General features: G+C 41.5%; 1 protein-coding gene across 1 annotated transcript in view; it reads right to left on the bottom strand.

Moving 5' to 3' along the window:
* Positions 1-2,615: 2,615 nt before the first annotated feature.
* Positions 2,616-18,793, bottom strand: part of LOC135480591 (sushi, von Willebrand factor type A, EGF and pentraxin domain-containing protein 1-like) — a 30,347-nt gene continuing 14,169 nt past the window's right edge. Inside the window, exons 9-18 of the mRNA XM_064760464.1 lie at positions 18,030-18,239; positions 16,673-16,858; positions 15,951-16,130; positions 15,288-15,461; positions 10,017-10,252; positions 6,694-6,832; positions 5,346-5,462; positions 4,413-4,625; positions 3,907-4,053; positions 2,616-2,751 (exon numbers count right to left, since the gene is read on the bottom strand). Coding sequence (XP_064616534.1) covers positions 3,911-4,053; positions 4,413-4,625; positions 5,346-5,462; positions 6,694-6,832; positions 10,017-10,252; positions 15,288-15,461; positions 15,951-16,130; positions 16,673-16,858; positions 18,030-18,239 — 1,598 coding nt within the window. The 3' untranslated portion in view covers positions 2,616-2,751; positions 3,907-3,910. The remainder of the gene's footprint in view (positions 2,752-3,906; positions 4,054-4,412; positions 4,626-5,345; positions 5,463-6,693; positions 6,833-10,016; positions 10,253-15,287; positions 15,462-15,950; positions 16,131-16,672; positions 16,859-18,029; positions 18,240-18,793) is intronic.

The raw sequence follows: 18,793 nt of genomic DNA, 5'->3' as shown, positions 1-18,793 counted from the left end.
AGAGAAGGAAGTTGCCAGTGTAGATGCATTAGAACCCAGAGAAGTGGCCAATATAGATACATTAGAACTTAGAGAAGAAAGTGGCCAGTCTAGATTGATCACGACCTATAGAAAGAAGTGATTCATTAGGATTGTGAGCAGGGAGTAGGCAGTTTAGATTCAGTAGCGCCTAGAAAAAGAAGTGGCTAGTCTAGATTCATAAGGGAGCCTCCTTGACCGAGGGAGTTAGCACGCTAGTACAGCGCATTGGCTCAGGAGTCTCTTACTAATACGGTTTCCCGCGGTGCAGCTTTATCCCATGGATGGTCCTGCTTTCTTCCGGGCTCTGTCCAGTTTCCTCCCACCATAATGGTGGTCGCCGTCGCATAAGTGAAATATTCTTGAGTACGGCGTAAAACACGAATCAAATAAAGGAATAAATAAATTCGTTAGAAACCGGAAAAGGAGGTGGCAAGTATAGACTCATTAGAGCCTAGACAAGGAAGTGGATAGTATAGATTCATTAGGACCTGTAGAGAAGGAATTGGCCAGTATAGATTCATTAGAGCCTAGAGAAGTGGACAGTATAGATTCATTAGAACCTGGAAAAGGAAATCGCCAGTATAGATATATTAGAACCTGAAAAAGGAGAGGCAAGTAAAGATGCGTCAGAGCCAAGAGAATGAAGTGGCGAATATTGATTCATTAAAGCCTAGAGAAGGAAGTCGCCAGTACAGATTCATTAGGACCTGTAGAGAAGGAAGTCGCCATTACAGATTCATTAGGACCTGTAGAGAAGGAAGTCGCCAGTACAGATTCATTAGGACCTGTAGAGAAGGAAGTCGCCAGTACAGATTCATTAGGACCTGTAGAGAAGGAAGTCGCCAGTACAGATTCATTAGGACCTGTAGAGAAGGAAGTCGCCAGTACAGATTCATTGCAAGATCATTGAGAAGCAAATGTTCCCCGAGAATCATTGGATCGTAAATATCGAAAAGTTTTCTCTGTTTTGGTTTATTGGATCCTTTGGTGCATATGTCTATGTATATAGAGGTAAACATGTATATATTTCTACGAGTAAATAATACATAAGTATAGGGCATAGTTTAATGTATCAGCAGATAACTACATACTTATCTCTGTGGGGAGTAAATACGTCTTTCAGTGTATACAATAATGTATGATGAATAAGTGCCTGTAAATGTATTCTTTAGTAAATACATTACTATATCTGCAGACGAACATCACGCGTCTCTACCAGAAATGGGTATATCCTTTAGTACATATTTTACTGTATCTGCAGGACTTATATCCATATGTCTCTACAAGATAGGGATATATCCTTCAGTACATACATTACTGTATCTGCAGACAAACATCCATGCGTCACTAACAGACATGGACATTTCCTTTAGTACATACATTACTGTATCTTAGACGAATATGCAATGTGTGTCTATCAGAAATGAATATATCCTTTATACATTCCTGTATCTGCAGACAAATATCCACGTGTCCTCTACCAGAAATGGATATATCATTTATACATCCCAGTATAGCCACAGGAATATCCACGTGGTCTCTACCAGATTTTAATGTATTCTTTAGTACATAAAAATAATGTATCTGCAGACGAATATCCCTGTGTCTCTACCAGAAATGGATATATCATTTAAACATTCCAGTATATCCCACACGAATATCCACGTGTCTCTACCAGAAATGAATGCACTCCTTGAGTACATACATTATTGTATCTGCAGACAAATATCCATAAATGGATATATCCTTTAGTACATACATTACTGTATCTGCAGACAAAACATTCACGTGTCTCTACCAGAAAGGGATGTATCTTATATACATTTCTGTATCTACAGACGAATATCTGTGTGTCTGTACCAGAACTGAATGTATCCTTTATACATTACTGTATCTGCAGACAAATATCCAGGCATCTTACCAGAAATGAATATACCCTTTATACAATACTGTATTTGTAGACAAATATCCTCGTGTCTCTGGCAGAAATGGATATATCCTTTAGTACATACATTACTGTATCTGCAGACGAATATCCATGTGTCTCTACCAGAAATGGATAAAATGCTTTAGTATACACATTACTGTATCTGGAGACAAATATCCACCTGCCTCTACCACAAATGAATGTATCCTTTAGTATATACATTACTGTATCTGCTGACGAATATTAACATGTCACTACCAGAAAAGGGATATGTCCTGTATACATTTCTGTATCTACAGACGAATATCCATGTGTCTCCACCAGAAATGGATATAATCCTTTAGTACATACATTCCTGTATCTGCTGACGAACATCTACGTGTCTCTACCAGAAATGGATATATCCTTTCGCACATACATTACTGTATCTGGAGACGAACATCCATGTGCCTCTACCAGAAATGGATATATCTTTTATAGATTCCAGTATATGCAGACGAATATCCAAGCGTCTCTACCAGAACTGAATGTATCTTTTAGTACATGCATTACTGTATCTGCACACAAATATATACGTGCCTCTAGCAGAAATGAATATATCCTTTATACATTACTGTATCTGCAGACGAATATCCACGTGTCTCTACCAGAAACAAATTTATCCTTCAGTGAATGCAAACAATACGTACCTATCTTGAGCCCAAGAGAAGATCTGCGGAAACTTTACCCTTGGTAAAACAACTTCGAGCGGTTAAGAGCCATTGTCTGTGTATTAAAGTGGCACCACACACAAACTGTAGAGTCTGAAACAGACAAAATAACATAGACAGTTTGTTTCCTTTCTTGTAGTGTATTGCTACCTCGCCCAGGTGTGGAATTACAGGTGAACTTTAACTGTGGTCATGCATTTCTGTGATCGATTTAAAGAATGGAGCACACGAGTGGCATTAAGTTAAATTTAATTCAGCAGTTTTAAAAAAAATTAACAGTAACCCAAACCAAGAGTGTTTCGTCCCTTAGAATAAGAACGTGGACAACATATCCCCTAACTAATGAGGAAACAAATACTGTCATGGCTCAGGATTAAGACCCAGGATCCATCGAAACACATGCCTGGCGATATTGCTGAGTTACCTTCCCTTAGACAACATTTAGATGGCGCTTTGCTGCCTTGACCCTTAAGCCACAAGTCGTTTGGGAAGAAGCGGGGGGGGTGGGGGGGGGGGGGGGGGGGGAGTGACCGTGACGGAGATGCCTAATGCACCAGCGCGGCTGTCTTTTCTTGCTCCCAGGCGTCCATTTTTGGTGCACAGGTGCATGCTTGGTATTAAAATGCTGGAAACTGTCTAAACTTTGATGAGGTATGAGCTTTATTGATGAAAGTTTGAAATCTGGGTGAGAGGACACAAGGTGTGAGGTAGTGATGAGGCTGCGAGTGACGTCCCTTGGCGTTGCTAGGCACGCCTCCCAGCTGCCCGGCATGGAAAGGTCCAGATTTTGACGGTCAACCTATGTCAAGATTTTTATGGCTTCTTTCTCGCAGGCTGGGCCAGGTATGCACCAAAGCTTATTGGCCACGGAATGTTTGGGACTGAGCTACAGTGCTAGACGTTAACATTGTCGCTTATGGAAAATTAATGGGGGTCCGAGGCCAATTCGGTCGCTCTGAGATTAAGGTCCAGCTCAAGTATTTGAGCAACCTGCGCTTGGTACTGGGATAACCGGCCTCTTCCCGGTTTCCTCCCCAATCATACGGGTCGCCATCGAATAAGTGAAATATTTTTGAGTACGGCCTAAAAACCCAATTAAATAAATGAAATAAAGTAAATCCTTCCCCATTGTGTTTCGCCGCTGACACAATGGCATTTTTTTGTTGCTGGAATTCACGTTACTTTGAGAGGAATAAACCAGTTAAAGCAAATATAACGTCTTATAAAGGTTGAAAACCCGATACGTACGTCATCAGAGCAGATGTGTGGGGGCTGTTTTAAGGTGGATTGTAGCGACCCAAGGCCAGTGCCGGATGTCCTTCACTGGAAACCCGCCTCCCTTACGGACAGTCTCTGGTATATCGACCACACCGCCTACACCGCATTGTTCGTATCCTGTGAGATCGATAATATTCTATTGAATAATTAATAAAATGATTGATTAATAGGTAAAACGTATGGTTTATTGGGATTCCTTGAAGGGTTAGCACAGGTCACGGTACTCCGTACCGAATGTGTCAAGCGGTGGACACACTTGTCCACTGTGAACTGTGATTCCCGAACACACTGTTTTACGCTGCCATAGCTCCTGGATTGTTACCCTAAAATGAGAAATTCTGGTGGAAACTGAACCCTCAACTGATAATTAATACTTACCTTAATTGTTGAGTTAACACGCTATTTGAGTTAACACGCTATTTAATACTGAGCAAACAAGCATACATACATAAGTGGAGAAGGGCAGGCCCACTCACTGGTTTCAGATGTGGACAGCAAATGTTCCGTCACTGGGCCAATATCTTCAGAACGTCTCAAGTACCAGAATTTGTCCGGCGAAGAAGCAATCTGGTGTACTGACCTCTTGTTGACGTTATGGCCGATGGCCAGGCAGTAGATGTCCATGTCAAACGGGGACATCTTCAGATCTTCCGCCACCGGGACCGGATCCCCTCCTGTGTTATGTCTCCCTGCAACAATAAGACGGAGGATTACGTTCGAGTTACTCTGAACCCCATGAAAGCTTTGGAAATTGTAAGAAGAAAGGAGATCAGGGTAAATGTTGCCAGCAACATGTGTGTGGATTGGGTGAAAGCACCACGTTAAGTCTTAAATTCCGGACAGGTCTTTGATTCAGTAACGTAAATAGACACGAGAATAATACCACATCGCCCTTCAAATGTTCTTCAGACATAACTGAATATCAGACTTATTTCTTTTGTCTAGTCGTAGTGTAATGTGTCGCGTTTTATATATTAAACCGTCTACAGGGTTCGCTATTTAATTGCAAACACTAGATTGTTTTCTACCTCTATGTGAGAAAGACTCTCCCCTTTCGGGAGGCGGTAGACCCAGATTAAATCCTGCGTCGAGTCACACCTAATACCTTAAAAGAAGTTGTCACTTCCTCGCTTGGACTTCATCATGTAGGAGATAGTGCAACGACTGGTTGACCCATATCAGTATAATGGTTCGGGAGGTGCGCTTACTTGCCTTTAGTAAAGCGTCTTATTGAAGCAGCACCAGATAAAAGAGCGGTGGAAATCCGTGAATGCAACAAGGAGGCACGTTACATGCACTCTGAGGATTCCTCGTTGTCATATGAATGAAAAATTGTTAAGTACGACGTTGAACCCCAAGCACCCGCTCACCTCTTTATGAGAAGAGATGTAACTCTGCGGAATACTTACCGTCTGTGATAAGAATAAGGGCATTCCTAGCGTACGTCCTTGTCTGACGCCCAGTTGCCTTGTCCAACAGACGGTCACGGATGTACCGCAATGCACTGGCTGTAGCAGTGCCTCGTCCTGCAACACGAAGGACGAGATGAGATCATAATTTTTGCGTATACAGTGCCAAAACAATGGAGAAAAGCAGGCCTTCCACATTTAAAGCTGCACGGCAAAGATTCCCGAGCATTATCCGTTTAAAATAGCTCGGTGGTTAATAGGTCACTGTCACCGTATAGGGCGTGTCATTTATGATTTTGGGTATGACGTAGTTACGGTTTAGGGGGATGTAACAGTAAATATAATTAAAAAACGTACAGTACAGAGAGTAAGAACAGAACAGAACAACAGTTTGATATGTGATAGCTGGCAGATGGTCACACCTAACCGGTGAAATACGGCCTCTTGTCAATTTACCTCAGTTAGGGCTTTATTCTAACTGTTCATGTAAATGTTTAAACAGTATCGAATTACACGCCTCCTAGCATCATGGCTTAAGCAAAATTAGGTTAAAAAAATACAGTGATATTAATTGCAATTTATTAGATGTCACTGGTCTAAAATTACTCTAACAGTATTGTCATCACATTTAACATACGTCAACATTAAAACAATCTTAAAGGAGAAGTGTCAGTCATGGTTTAGGGGATATCTCAGTAGGTTCAGATGTGTCGCTTTTAGAAGCTTGTTTCGAAGAGATCTCTACAGACAGCGCCCAGCGGGGACAGGGGGAACATGCACATTTCCGGGCGCTTTTTTCCCGGCGATCTTTACACACAGCGTCTTTGAAAAACATGCAAACTTCTGGGTATTTTGTTTCATGTAGATCTTTACAGACAGTGCCCTTGCTGGACATGCAAACTTTCGGGCGTTTGTTTCATGGAGATTTTTGGCAGGCAGCGCCCGTGAGTAACATGCAAACATCGGGAGCTTGCTTCCTGGAGATGTTTACAGACAGTGTCCTTGAGGAACATGCAAACTTCCGGGCGTTTGTTTGATGGAGATCTTTACAGACACCACCTTTCAGAGGCTTGCAAACTTCCGGGCGTTTGTTTCATGGGAGATATTTTCCAGACAACGCCCTTCAGAGGCTTGCAAACCTTCGGGGGCGTTTGTTTTCATGGAGATATTTCCAGGCAACGCCCTTCAGAGGCTTACAAACTTCCGGGCGTTTGTTTTCATGGAGATATTTCAGGCAACGCCCTTCAGAGGCTTGCAAACTTCCGGGCGTTTGTTTCATGGAGATATTTTTAGAAAGCGTCATTGGGGAGCATCCAGTTTGCGAACATGAATATATTATTACGCTTACCGTAATGTGGAATGCTTTCGATCTGGGCTTTCACCCGTTCTGGTGTCATCCGATCAGGGTCTGTGATCTTTAGGTGAGATTGCACTCTGGTGTCGAAGACAATGAGGGCCACTCGAGTGCCCGTCTCCGAAACACCCACCTAACATAAACCAAACGACACAAACTTTCAATACACTGTAAAAAGTTTGATTCTTCAAGACACCCGACTAATTTCTATGGCATGCTATACACGTGGAACCAAACAAAACAACGAACCAAATGTAAATCTTTTCTTCGCTGCACCGAGATCTTCGATCTGCAGCCACGCGGAAGCACGGTCTATAAACCACTAAAGCCAATGGTCACTGGCCTGCACTGTGCTTTAGGCACTGTTGATTCTTCTCTATCCCCGCCGCCAGAAGGCCGTTAAGGTTAAACCAGAGCCACCCAAACACCGCGAGAGTACATATAACCAACACTAAAGGTTATATTTCCTACTTTTTCCAGAGGACGTTTATTGCTTACCCATGCAGCAGCAATCGAATATTTTGAATTAGATTATATATTCTAACAGATTCCATAGAGAGCCAGTTATGAGAGTAAAGAACCAAGATTTTTTGAAAATGGTACACGTCCGAAAACAACCCATCATAAGCAGGGGTCTTAAATTAAAAATTGTACAAAAAAGCTTTCACAAATAAAGCTATATGTCAATGATGTTGTCCCAGCAACAACAAAACAATGAAACAAACCGAAAAACAAAATGAGAAAATGACGATGCTTCTGGTATCATCTTACACTATAGTATGTAATTAAAGCAGTGGAGACTGTGTGATAACTGATATAAGCTCACATCATTGATGGTGTTTAAAGCAGCTAAACTGTGTGATAGCTGAAATAAGCTCATATCATTGATGGTGATTACAGCGGTGGAGACTGTGTGATAACTGAAATTAGCTTACATCATTGATGGTGACTAAAGCAGTGGAGACGGTGTGATAACTGAAATCCGCCCACATCATTGATGGTGATTGAAGCAGTGGAGACTGTGTGATAACTGATATCAGCTCACATCATTGATGGTGATTAAAGTAGTGAAACTGTGTAATAACTGAAATAAGCTCACATCATTGATGGTGATTAAAGCAGTGAAGACTGTGTGATAACTGATATCAGCTCACATAATTGATAGTGAATAAAGCAGTGGAGACTGTGTGATAACTGATATCAGCTCACATCATTGATGGTGTTTAAAGCAGCTAAACTGTGTGATAGCTGAAATAAGCTCATATCATTGATGGTGATTACAGCGGTGGAGACTGTGTGATAACTGAAATTAGCTTACATCATTGATGGTGACTAAAGCAGTGGAGACGGTGTGATAACTGAAATCCGCCCACATCATTGATGGTGATTGAAGCAGTGGAGACTGTGTGATAACTGATATCAGCTCACATCATTGATGGTGATTAAAGTAGTGAAACTGTGTAATAACTGAAATAAGCTCACATCATTGATGGTGATTAAAGCAGTGAAGACTGTGTGATAACTGATATCAGCTCACATAATTGATAGTGAATAAAGCAGTGGAGACTGTGTGATAACTGATATCAGCTCACATCATTGATGGTGATTAAAGCACTGAAACTGTGTAATAACTGATATCAGCTCACATCATTGATGGTGATTAAAGCAGTGAAGAATGTGTGATAACAGATATCAGCTCACATCATTGATAGTGAATAAAGCAGTGGAGACTGTGTGATAACTGATATCAGCCCACATAATTAATGGTCATTAAAGCAATGGAGACTGTGTGATAACTGATATCAGCCCACATAATTAGTGGTGATTAAAGCAATGGAGACTGTGTGATATCTGAAATCAGCTCACATAATTGATGGTGACTAAAGCAGTGGAGACTGTGTGATAACTGATATCAGCTCACATCATTGATGGTGATTAAAGCAGTGGAGACTGTGTGATAACTGATATCAGCCCACATAATTGGTGGTGAATAAAGCCATGGAGACTGTGTGATAACTGATATCAGCTCACATCATTGATGGTGATTGAAGCAGTGGAGATGGTGTGATAACTAATATCAGCTCACATCATTGATGCTCATTAAAGCAATGGAGACTGTGTGTTAACTGAAATCAGCTTACATCATTGATGGTGATGAAAGCAGTGAAGGCTGTGTGATAACTGATATCAGCTCACATAATTGATTGTGAATAAAGAAGTGAAGACTGTGTGATAACTGATATCAGCTGACATCATTGATGGTGATTAAAGCAGTAAAAACTATGTGATAACTGATATCAGCCCACACAATTGATGGTGATTAAAGCAGTGAAACTGTGTGACAACTGAAATAAGCTCATATCATTGATGGTGATTAAAGCAGTGGAGACTGTGATAACTGATATTAGCTTACATCATTGATGGTGATTACAGCGGTGGAGTCTGTGTGATAACTGAAATTAGCTGACATAATTGATGGTGACTAAAGCAGTGGAGATGGTGTGATAACTGAAATCCGCCCACATTATTGATGGTGATTAAAGCAGTGAAGACTGTGTGAGAACTGATATCAGCTCACATCATTGCAGGTGACTAAAGCATTCAATCTATGTGATATCTAAAATCAGCTAACATAATTGATGGTGAATAAAGCAGTGAAACTGTGTGATAACTTATATCAGCTCACATCATTGATGGTGACTAAAGCAGTGGAGACTGTGTGATAACTGATATCAGCTCACATCATTGATGGTGATTGAAGCAGTGGAGACTGTGTGATAACTGATATCAGCCCACATCATTGATGGTGATTGAAGCAGTGGAGACTGTGTGATAACTGAAATCAGCTCACATCATTGATGGTGATTAAAGCAGTGAAGACTGTGAAAGCAGTGAAATGGTCCTACGTGAGCGAACGGGTTCCATCGCTCACGCCTCGTGTCATATTATCTTTTTGGGGGTTTTATTCAAACTTTACGTGTAAATACACAACTAGTAGCAATATTTGTATGACAATCAAGCGAAATCAACTCCAAATACAAACCACCATAGAACAAAGAAGTTATCTAAGGTATGAAATTCAGACGGATTCGTGTAAAGGGAAACAGTCAGTAGTTTCCACTGATGTTGAAATGAACGTTCCAGGCGAGTGTATGAAATGAGTAGCACATTTTCTGACTTCATTCCGCATTATCGTGAACTAGGCAATGTCCTTGAGGTCATAAGGTAACCTAGTTCGCTTTGTCAGACATCCTTGGTTAACTTCACTTGTTTTTAATTTACATTGTGCCTACATTTACAATGTAGCCAAGTCCTACCTTATCAACTATTGCCTTGGCAAATGTTTTCGCGAAATCCAAATCTTTCTTTTTGATGCTCCCGGAGACGTCAAGGACAAGGTAGAGATCAAGAGCACCGGAAGTTATCCTGTTTTGACAGTTGCCGGTTCTAAGCTCCGCCCCTGTAGTGGAGGATGTGGTAAGCGTTGCGAGGGCGTCGATGCCTTCACGAATAGCGTTCTCCACGTCACCAGTATCAGAGTAACTGTACAAATCTGAAAAATCACCAGCAGCAAGATTGTGAGGAAAATCGCTTCACCACTAACTGGTAACACCATCTATTACGTCAAAAATCACACTTCTTGATTTTGAGCAGTCAGGTCGTTTATTCACAGATCTGACTCGCTCATTTCAATGGCAGATTAGAAGTGTTAAAGACTAGCAGTTTCGCGTTCATTTTTTTTTAATCAGAGTATAAAGGTTAATCCTCGTTGGTTCCAGCCAAAGTATCAACATGTTTCGTTCATTCTAGTTACAGTATAGAAATATATCGTTGATTTGAATCAAAGTACAGACGTATCTCATTCATTTTAGCCAGATTATAGGCTTATCGAGTCAGTTTTATTCACAGTATAAGTTTGAGACATAGTATCATAGACATCTCGTTGCTTGAGTCGTTGTACAGACTTCTCTACAGAATGCTTATTTTTGAGTCATATTGCGACCTCGTTAGTTAGATTTATAGTGCAGCAGTGCTTCATTGGTTAGGGGTACGGTAAAGCAGTGGCTCATCGGTTAGAGTCACGGTAAGGCAGTGATTCGTTGGTTACATGTATAGTGCAGCAGTGCCTCATTGGTTAGATCGACGGTAAAACAGTGACTCATTGGTTAGATTTTTAGTGCAGCAGTACCTCGTTGGTTTGAGTTACGGCTAAGTGCCTCATTAGTTCAATTTAGAGTTTAGTAATGTTGCGTTTATTTTGTCACGCCGTGACAGTGTCTGTTGGATTTGAGTCATAGCCCAAAACTGTTTGGTTGCTTTTCTTCACAGTATTGAAGCGTATCGTCGGGCTGATTCGTCATACCAAAGTGTTGGTTTTAGTCACAGTATTGAAGAGTCTCGTCGGGCTGAGTCATCATCCCAAAGTGTTGGTCTTAGTCACACTATGGGAGCGTCTCGTCGGGCTGAGTCATCCTACCAAAGCGTTGGTTTAAGTCACAGTATTGAAGAGTCTCGTCGGGCTGAGTCATCATCCCAAAGTGTTGGTTTTAGTCACAGTATGGAAACGTCTCTTCGGGCTGAGTCATCATCCCAAAGTGTTGGTCTTAGTCACACTATGGGAGCGCCTCGTGGGGCTGAGTCATCCTACCAAAGCGTTGGTTTAAGTCACAGTATGGGCGCGTCTCGTCGGGCTGAGTCATCATACTAAAGTGTTGGTTTAAGTCACAGTATGGAAGAGTCTCGTCGGGCTGAGTCATCATCCCAAAGTGTTGGTTTAAGTCACAGTATTGAAGAGTCTCGTCGGGCTGAGTCATCATCCCAAAGTGTTGGTCTTAGTCACACTACGGGAGCGTCTCGTCGGGCTGAGTCATCATACTAAAGTGTTGGTTTAAGTCACAGTATTGAAGTGTCTCGTCGGGCTGAGTCATCATCCCAAAGTGTTGGTCTTAGTCACACTATGGGAGCGTCTCGTCGGGCTGAGTCATCACCCCAAAGTGTTGGTTTAAGTCACAGTATGGAAACCTCTCTTCGGGCTGAGTCATCATCCCAAAGTGTTGGTCTTAGTCACAGTATGGGAGCGTCTCGTCGGGCTGAGTCATCATACCAAAGCGTTGGTTTAAGTCACAGTATTGAAGAGTCTCGTCGGGCTGAGTCATCATCCCAAAGTGTTGGTCTTAGTCACACTATGGGAGCGTCTCGTCGGGCTGAGTCATCATACTAAAGTGTTGGTTTAAGTCACAGTATGGAAGCGTCTCGTCGGGCTGAGTCATCATCCCAAAGTGTTGGTTTAAGTCACAGTATTGAAGAGTCTCGTCGGGCTGAGTCATCATCCCAAAGTGTTGGTCTTAGTCACACTATGGGAGCGTCTCGTCGGGCTGAGTCATCATACTAAAGTGTTGGTTTAAGTCACAGTATTGAAGAGTCTCGTCGGGCTGAGTCATCATCCCAAAGTGTTGGTCTTAGTCACAGTATAGGAGCGTCTCGTCGGGCTGAGTCATCATCCCAAAGTGTTGGTTTAAGTCACAGTATTGAAGAGTCTCGTCGGGCTGAGTCATCATACCAAAGCGTTGGTTTAAGTCACAGTATTGAAGAGTCTCGTCGGGCTGAGTCATCATCCCAAAGTGTTGGTCTTAGTCACACTATGGGAGCGTCTCGTCGGGCTGAGTCATCATACTAAAGTGTTGGTTTAAGTCACAGTATTGAAGAGTCTCGTCGGGCTGAGTCATCATCCCAAAGTGTTGGTTTTAGTCACAGTATTGAAGAGTCTCGTCGGGCTGAGTCATCATACCAAAGCGTTTTTTTGTCACAGTGTGGAAGCGTCTCGTCGGGCTGAGTCATCATCCCAAAGTGTTGGTCTTAGTCACACTATGGGAGCGTCTCTTCGGGCTGAGTCATCATACTAAAGTGTTGGTCACAGTATAAGTCGCCGTATAAGACGCAATATAGAAGTGCATCGTTTATTTGAGTCAGGGTAAAGCAATATCACATTTGTTCGAGCCACATTTTAGCCATGGTTTCTTTATTTTTCTAATTACAGTGTCTCGTTGATTTGAGTCACAGTATAAAATACAATATATGTACGGTATAATCATCGCGAGAAAGTTACATTGTTAATGTTGTTAATTTAAGATATTTTCCGTTAGTTATTCGTCTCACTTCCTAAGGTAGAATACTTATATTTTGTGATTTAGTTGTGGTTTGCTGACTAGTGTTCAAGTTCCGTTGTCGTAATAGTACTTTGTGCGCTGTGGTATCGGAGACTGTACATTAAGGTGTATTTAGCCCTGTTACTACTAAAACAAGAACTATAAGCATCTGTAACCTAAGTACATGTAAATAACACATGTGGATAACACACCTCATACACGCGTCCGTTAAAAGAAAACACAACCAACAATTTTACCTTTAAAATCTCGAACTAAGGGCGGGAACAGACGTAAACGGACACAGCCATTTACTTCTGATGACCTTTTTAACTCCGTTAATTAACTTTTAATCTGGAATCCTTACGAACCCATAAGAGCGCAGTGAAACCGGAAACACTCATATGCAACAATAAGCGACAGCTTTGTTCCCCTTTTTACCACGAGGGGTCGCTCCTCTTTTGAACAGAAGCAGATTAACGCATCTGGAAGCACATGATTCAGTAAATCTCCTATCAAAACAAACGCTGTGTGTTATCACTCCCGTCGAAGTCGGGTGTCTGAGTTTAAGGTGAAGTTTATTATATGCATCGGGTCTTCCGTATTATTAACAACACGCAGTGTTAAATGTTGATAAATAATATCGCGGAGCTGCAAGGATAATATGCATGTATACTCCTGCCTTAGAAAATATGCACTCGTATACACGGAATACGTCTAGTCACAACACCTAACTGTACTACATCCTACACTGATTTCCAAGAGTACTTTCATACGGAAGAATAGACTTCCTTCACATTCGCGGAAATGGACTACCATCATAGTAAAGTTTTATTCTGATTCCGTCGACTGCTAATATTTCTTTTATGGACTGGTTTATATTTCTGTATGAACTTATAAAAGCAACGATTTAAGTACGAGTGTCTCTGCTGATGTCTGGACCAAGCAATTTTAATGTTTGACATCAACAAGAATATACAAGAATATATTAGTGGCAAGTATGGGTTTCAATGAATTAAATTTGTGATTACGTCTTGCCTTTCTCTGTTAAAGTAATGAATATTTTTTTATTTATTTATTTGATTTGATTGGGGTACGGGGCCTCCGTGGCTCAGTTGGTTAGCGGGCTAGCGCAGCGTAATGACCATGACCCAAGAGCCTCTCACCAATGCGGTCGCTGTGAGTTCAAGTCCAGCTCATGCTGGCTTCCTCTCCGGCCGTACGTGGGCAGGTCTGCCAGCAACCTGCGGATAGTCGTGGATTTCCCCCAGCATAATGCTGGCCGCCGTCGTATAAGTGAAATATTCTTGAGTACGGCGTAAAACACCAATCAATTTATTTGTTTATTTATTTATATGATTGGTACATTGGTGAGATGCTCCTGGGTCATTACGCTGCGCTAGCAGTATTTGTAGAAAGGGTGGACATAAACTCAAAAGCAAAGCGTGAGCTAAAACTATCTAAATATGCCTAAATTATGCTTGTATATGGTGTAAAGCTAGCAAAGATGAGATAGGGCGTATACGTAAGTTTTAAATGGGACTGATATCACAGAATCACCGATCCGAAATGTTTAGATCAATCGATGAATTGGTTTGTATGCAGTGACATTTTCTCATTTTCAAGCCTTCAGGGAATTAACTAAATGTATTCAAAATTTAGAGAGCACAGTGTACTATTATTGTACAATCATAACACGTCACTGCAAATGATTTAGGTGTCTAGCATTTAGCTCCGTAACTCCTCAAATACAGCTTCTTTCAGAAGCATTTAGGAATTGGGGTGGTATAGATTGACAGAGGCATTACTTATGGATAATAACTTCTGGATTTAAATCCAGGAGTTGTCATCCATAAGTAATGCCTCTGTCAATCTATCCTCAAATATAAAAAAGTTAAAATTACATACAGTTAACATGGACTTAAATGAGAAAATCGAGTCTAATTTTTAAGTCGAAATGAAACTAACTGAAATATGTGGAATGTATTTGATTGTTTTGTTGATATTTTACTTTAACAAGTTCATACTGTATATTGCAATCGCGGCACTTTGACTAGCATGAGGCTTATAGCTGAAATAAGCCGTTAATATTTCGCTCCCATGTTAATTCAATGGCCAACTAATACGGTTTACTGGCTATTTGGTGAGAATGCGCACTAGGCAGGGCTCTCGATCGTTGCATATGATGTCGCGTCACTCCTGCGTCACGCTCACATGGCTAAAAAGGAAAAGAGTTCGCGCAACGAGAGCTGAAACCGAAATAACTCGTCCTTGATTGTTAAAAAATTGACAACACGGTGGTGCCTTAGATTATCTCAAGTTGTGCATTTCAGCTTATTTTGAAGCCCACTATCTTGGTACATGTATGCAACATCACAACCTCATGCGATGCATGTTTATTTGTTTTAGTGTTGTTTGTTTGTTTTAAGTGATTTCGTTACTCACATTCACAGTGGCTATCTCTGCCTGACCACATTCCGTTGTACAAGCACTTCCTCCTTGGCGAACCGACTAGGTAGAAGTCAGTCTCACAGGAATAGCGTACCACGTCCCCAGCATCGTAGAACCGGCCAGTTTTCGTACCACCTATAACGTCTGGAAGAGGAGGGCAGCGGGATCCTGGTTGGGGGAGAGGAGGCGGGGGTGACAACGACAGAACACTCACATTATTGTGCAGCTTCCACACAAGTGCAAAGAGACATATATCTGTGTTAGTACAATTAATGCAGTCACTCTGCTCCGCTTTGTTGAGAAAAAGGATGCCATAAGGTCTTTGTAGAAGTATATATAGTAGAAACTAAATATATTTAATAGCTCTGGCAAAGGACAGAATTTATATTCAATATTACAAATATTCAGTTCATTCCATTTTCAACAATTACAAGGACAATTTGTTCATGTTCCATTTCTGTTTTTCCTCTGGTGGTTATTTCCCTTGAGTGTGCATGAGACCACCGATCTTTGTGTTGCCTGAATTTGTACCGAAGACTTAGTCTTGGCAATCAATAGAAACATACTGTAAGAATGCGATAAACTAATAAGACTTTTACACCTTTTTCATGAAGATATAATTTCAGTTTCAAGGATTTGTAAACCAAATTGGATTACCTCCCTTGTCGCAGACGGCAGGCTTCCCGCTCCACTTCCGCGTCCCCTGACAAGTTCGGTTGGGTGAACCACGTAGCTCATACCCAGAAAGGCACTGAAATCTCACCGATTGACCTTCCCGGAAGTCATTGCCGATCCGCCTTCCGTTCTCCGGCCATCCTGGATCGGGACAGGCGATGGCTGACGATCGGAAGAAGAAAGCTATGTATTTGATTGATTTCTTTCTTTTTGTGATGTGAAAGAAAACAAAATAATAAGGTATTGTCACCGGAAAAAATACAACATGAGCTTATTGCCAAAACTACTTATACTTCTGGCTCTGGAATAAATGTAGTCGAATGCTGGATTTCAATGGTTCCATCTTCGCTTTCTTATCTTTGGACAGGCGCTGGAATAGTCATGGGCGACTCCCATTCACCCTTTAGGACACTTGGTAAAATTTCAGAAAACAGTTGATTACTAACCTGCTCGGCCTATCTAGTAATCCTTTACAATGCTTAAGATGCTTATGGTTATAAATCTCTAGACTGATAAACTACTGAGCTGTCAATCATCCCAAAGGTAAATGGGGCGTATTAAGCAAAATTGGTTTTCCCTGTAAACCGATACAGCTGAAAGTTATAATAAGGCATTGCAAAGGCTATTGCTCTGTACAGCTTTTTACCCATTGCTTCGGTGTTTATCGCTATCGTACACTTCTCGTGTCCGAAATGAACTCGTACCATTACAGTCGGGCACCCAAGCGGACCATTCGGCCGAGTAGTGTTCACAGGTCAGTCTTTCCGGACCTCTCAGCTCATAACCCGGCTCACATTGGAACGTCACCGAACTGTCCACAGCAAATGACGATTGATTGTCGGGCAAGATGGTAGAGTGGAGAGGCACATCCGGTGCCTGGCATCTGATTTCTGTGATACGGATAGAAATGAAAAATGCTCCAGGCAGCGAAATTTGTCTGTGGTACATGAACAATATGCAAACCATCTCAACCAGAAAGTTTATTTCTGTTATTTATTTGTTTGATTGTTGTTCGTCACTTTATCATGCCTTACCATGGCGAATGTCATGAGGAGGAGTGCCCAGAATAAAACTAATTACCCTTGGAGAGTAAATAGCGAACTCTCCCACGGGTGGCATATGTCTTACTGGCAGAATGCGAGTGGTTCCCTGGTGGAACTTCATGCAACACGACGCAAAGATTTTCACCGATGAAGGCCGTGAGAATGGTGAAAGTCAGACACTCCAGAATCTTCCCTGCTTGGGAATGAAACTGAGAACACGTCTTGTCTGACATAACAAGTGAAAAGCGAACACCTTAACCAGTCGACCGCAGGCTGGCCCGTAAACATACACATACTATGTAATTACTATTCTTCTTCATGTTAATACTCTTCCACTTGTTGCTAAAGATACTCTAGAAACTTGCTGACCTTTTTCCACATGTTAATAAAATCTGCCTAAATCATCATCAATATATTTGATTGGTGTTTTACCCTGTACTTAAGAGTATTTCACTTATACGACGGCGGCTAGCATCATGGTGGGTTCAAACTGGACAGAGATCGGGGGAAACCTAAATCATCAAAATAATACTAGGCCTGTACACAACAATAAACAACATGCGCAAACTCTGTTGAATGTTTGACTTCGGAGAAACGTTAAATGTTCGATTGATACGGAAATATCAAGAAGATGGCTCCCCTTCACATTGCTAGTCATTCGCTTAATTTGACAACTTGATAATTAGTTCACAGGACAAACCCAGAACATTAAAGCCAGATCTGTAACAAAAGACAGAAATTGCCCCATAAATGTTTGTTGGAAATTATGGCCCTCGCCCGTAATACGTTTAATGGTCAGACCTAGTAATGTGTGGTCACCTCACCACAACTACAAACGATTTAGTGCATTACTGGTACTACAAGTAAAGTAAACATATCGAATCAAATAGTTCCTACAGTGACAACGACGTAAAATACAAATCAAATAAATAAATAAATAAACACAAAGGCACTACCAAGTCATTCCTGTGCTGTATATCTATCGTACTTGCCACAACTTTTCGTATTCAGTACTTACCCGAGCAAACCGGCAGCACACCATCCCACGAGCCGTTCTCCAAGCATGTAAGGCTGATTTGATCGTAGAAGGCCCCGGCTGAGTAGCCATGGTTACAGATGAAATCTATAGTCTCACCAACCGCAAACAGATCGTCAGCTGCCACAAATTCAGGGGATCTAATGGCGTTGTCAACCTTACCTGGGTCTACACACAGTCTGTTAGACGACGCTGAAATGGATTGATTGATGAATGCATTAAGCGATTCATAGAATAACTGGCCGAGCTGTTGAGTATTATTTTATGCTTATTTATTGATTTGTTTTAGCGATTTTCACTAAGACTTAATGTCAATGGCAGTTAGTCGTAACTCCGTGGATACTTTTTTTCCTTGTTTCCTTGTTAAATCTACAACAAAGCTCATGGAGATCTAAAACATCCAACAATTTCAATTTTTAGAAGTGTTCGCGAAAGGTAAACAAACCTTGGGCAGTGTGATTGTGTGAATCGAGCACACTTGTGCCCATGTATAAAACAGTTCGAATTTCAGCGTAGCCAGATGTGTGTTTATTGGAATGTACTGATTATGTGAATCGCAGATGCGGGAATTCACACACTAGTTCATCACGTGAGTTGCCCACATTTGAACACCGCGTTAAGTCATCCGTGCACCCGCAAACTTTTACTGACTTATACACATTGACATATAAAAATACACCGTGACATTTACTGGCGCACACTCTCGCGCACACTCTCGTGCATACTCTCGTGCACACCCTGGCACA

This window comes from Liolophura sinensis, chromosome 13 (genome assembly GCF_032854445.1).
Source record: "Liolophura sinensis isolate JHLJ2023 chromosome 13, CUHK_Ljap_v2, whole genome shotgun sequence".
NCBI classification, from domain to species: Eukaryota; Metazoa; Mollusca; class Polyplacophora; order Chitonida; family Chitonidae; genus Liolophura; species Liolophura sinensis.
Note: the sequence above shows the minus strand (reverse complement) of the source record. Positions and strands in the feature narration are given on the sequence as shown.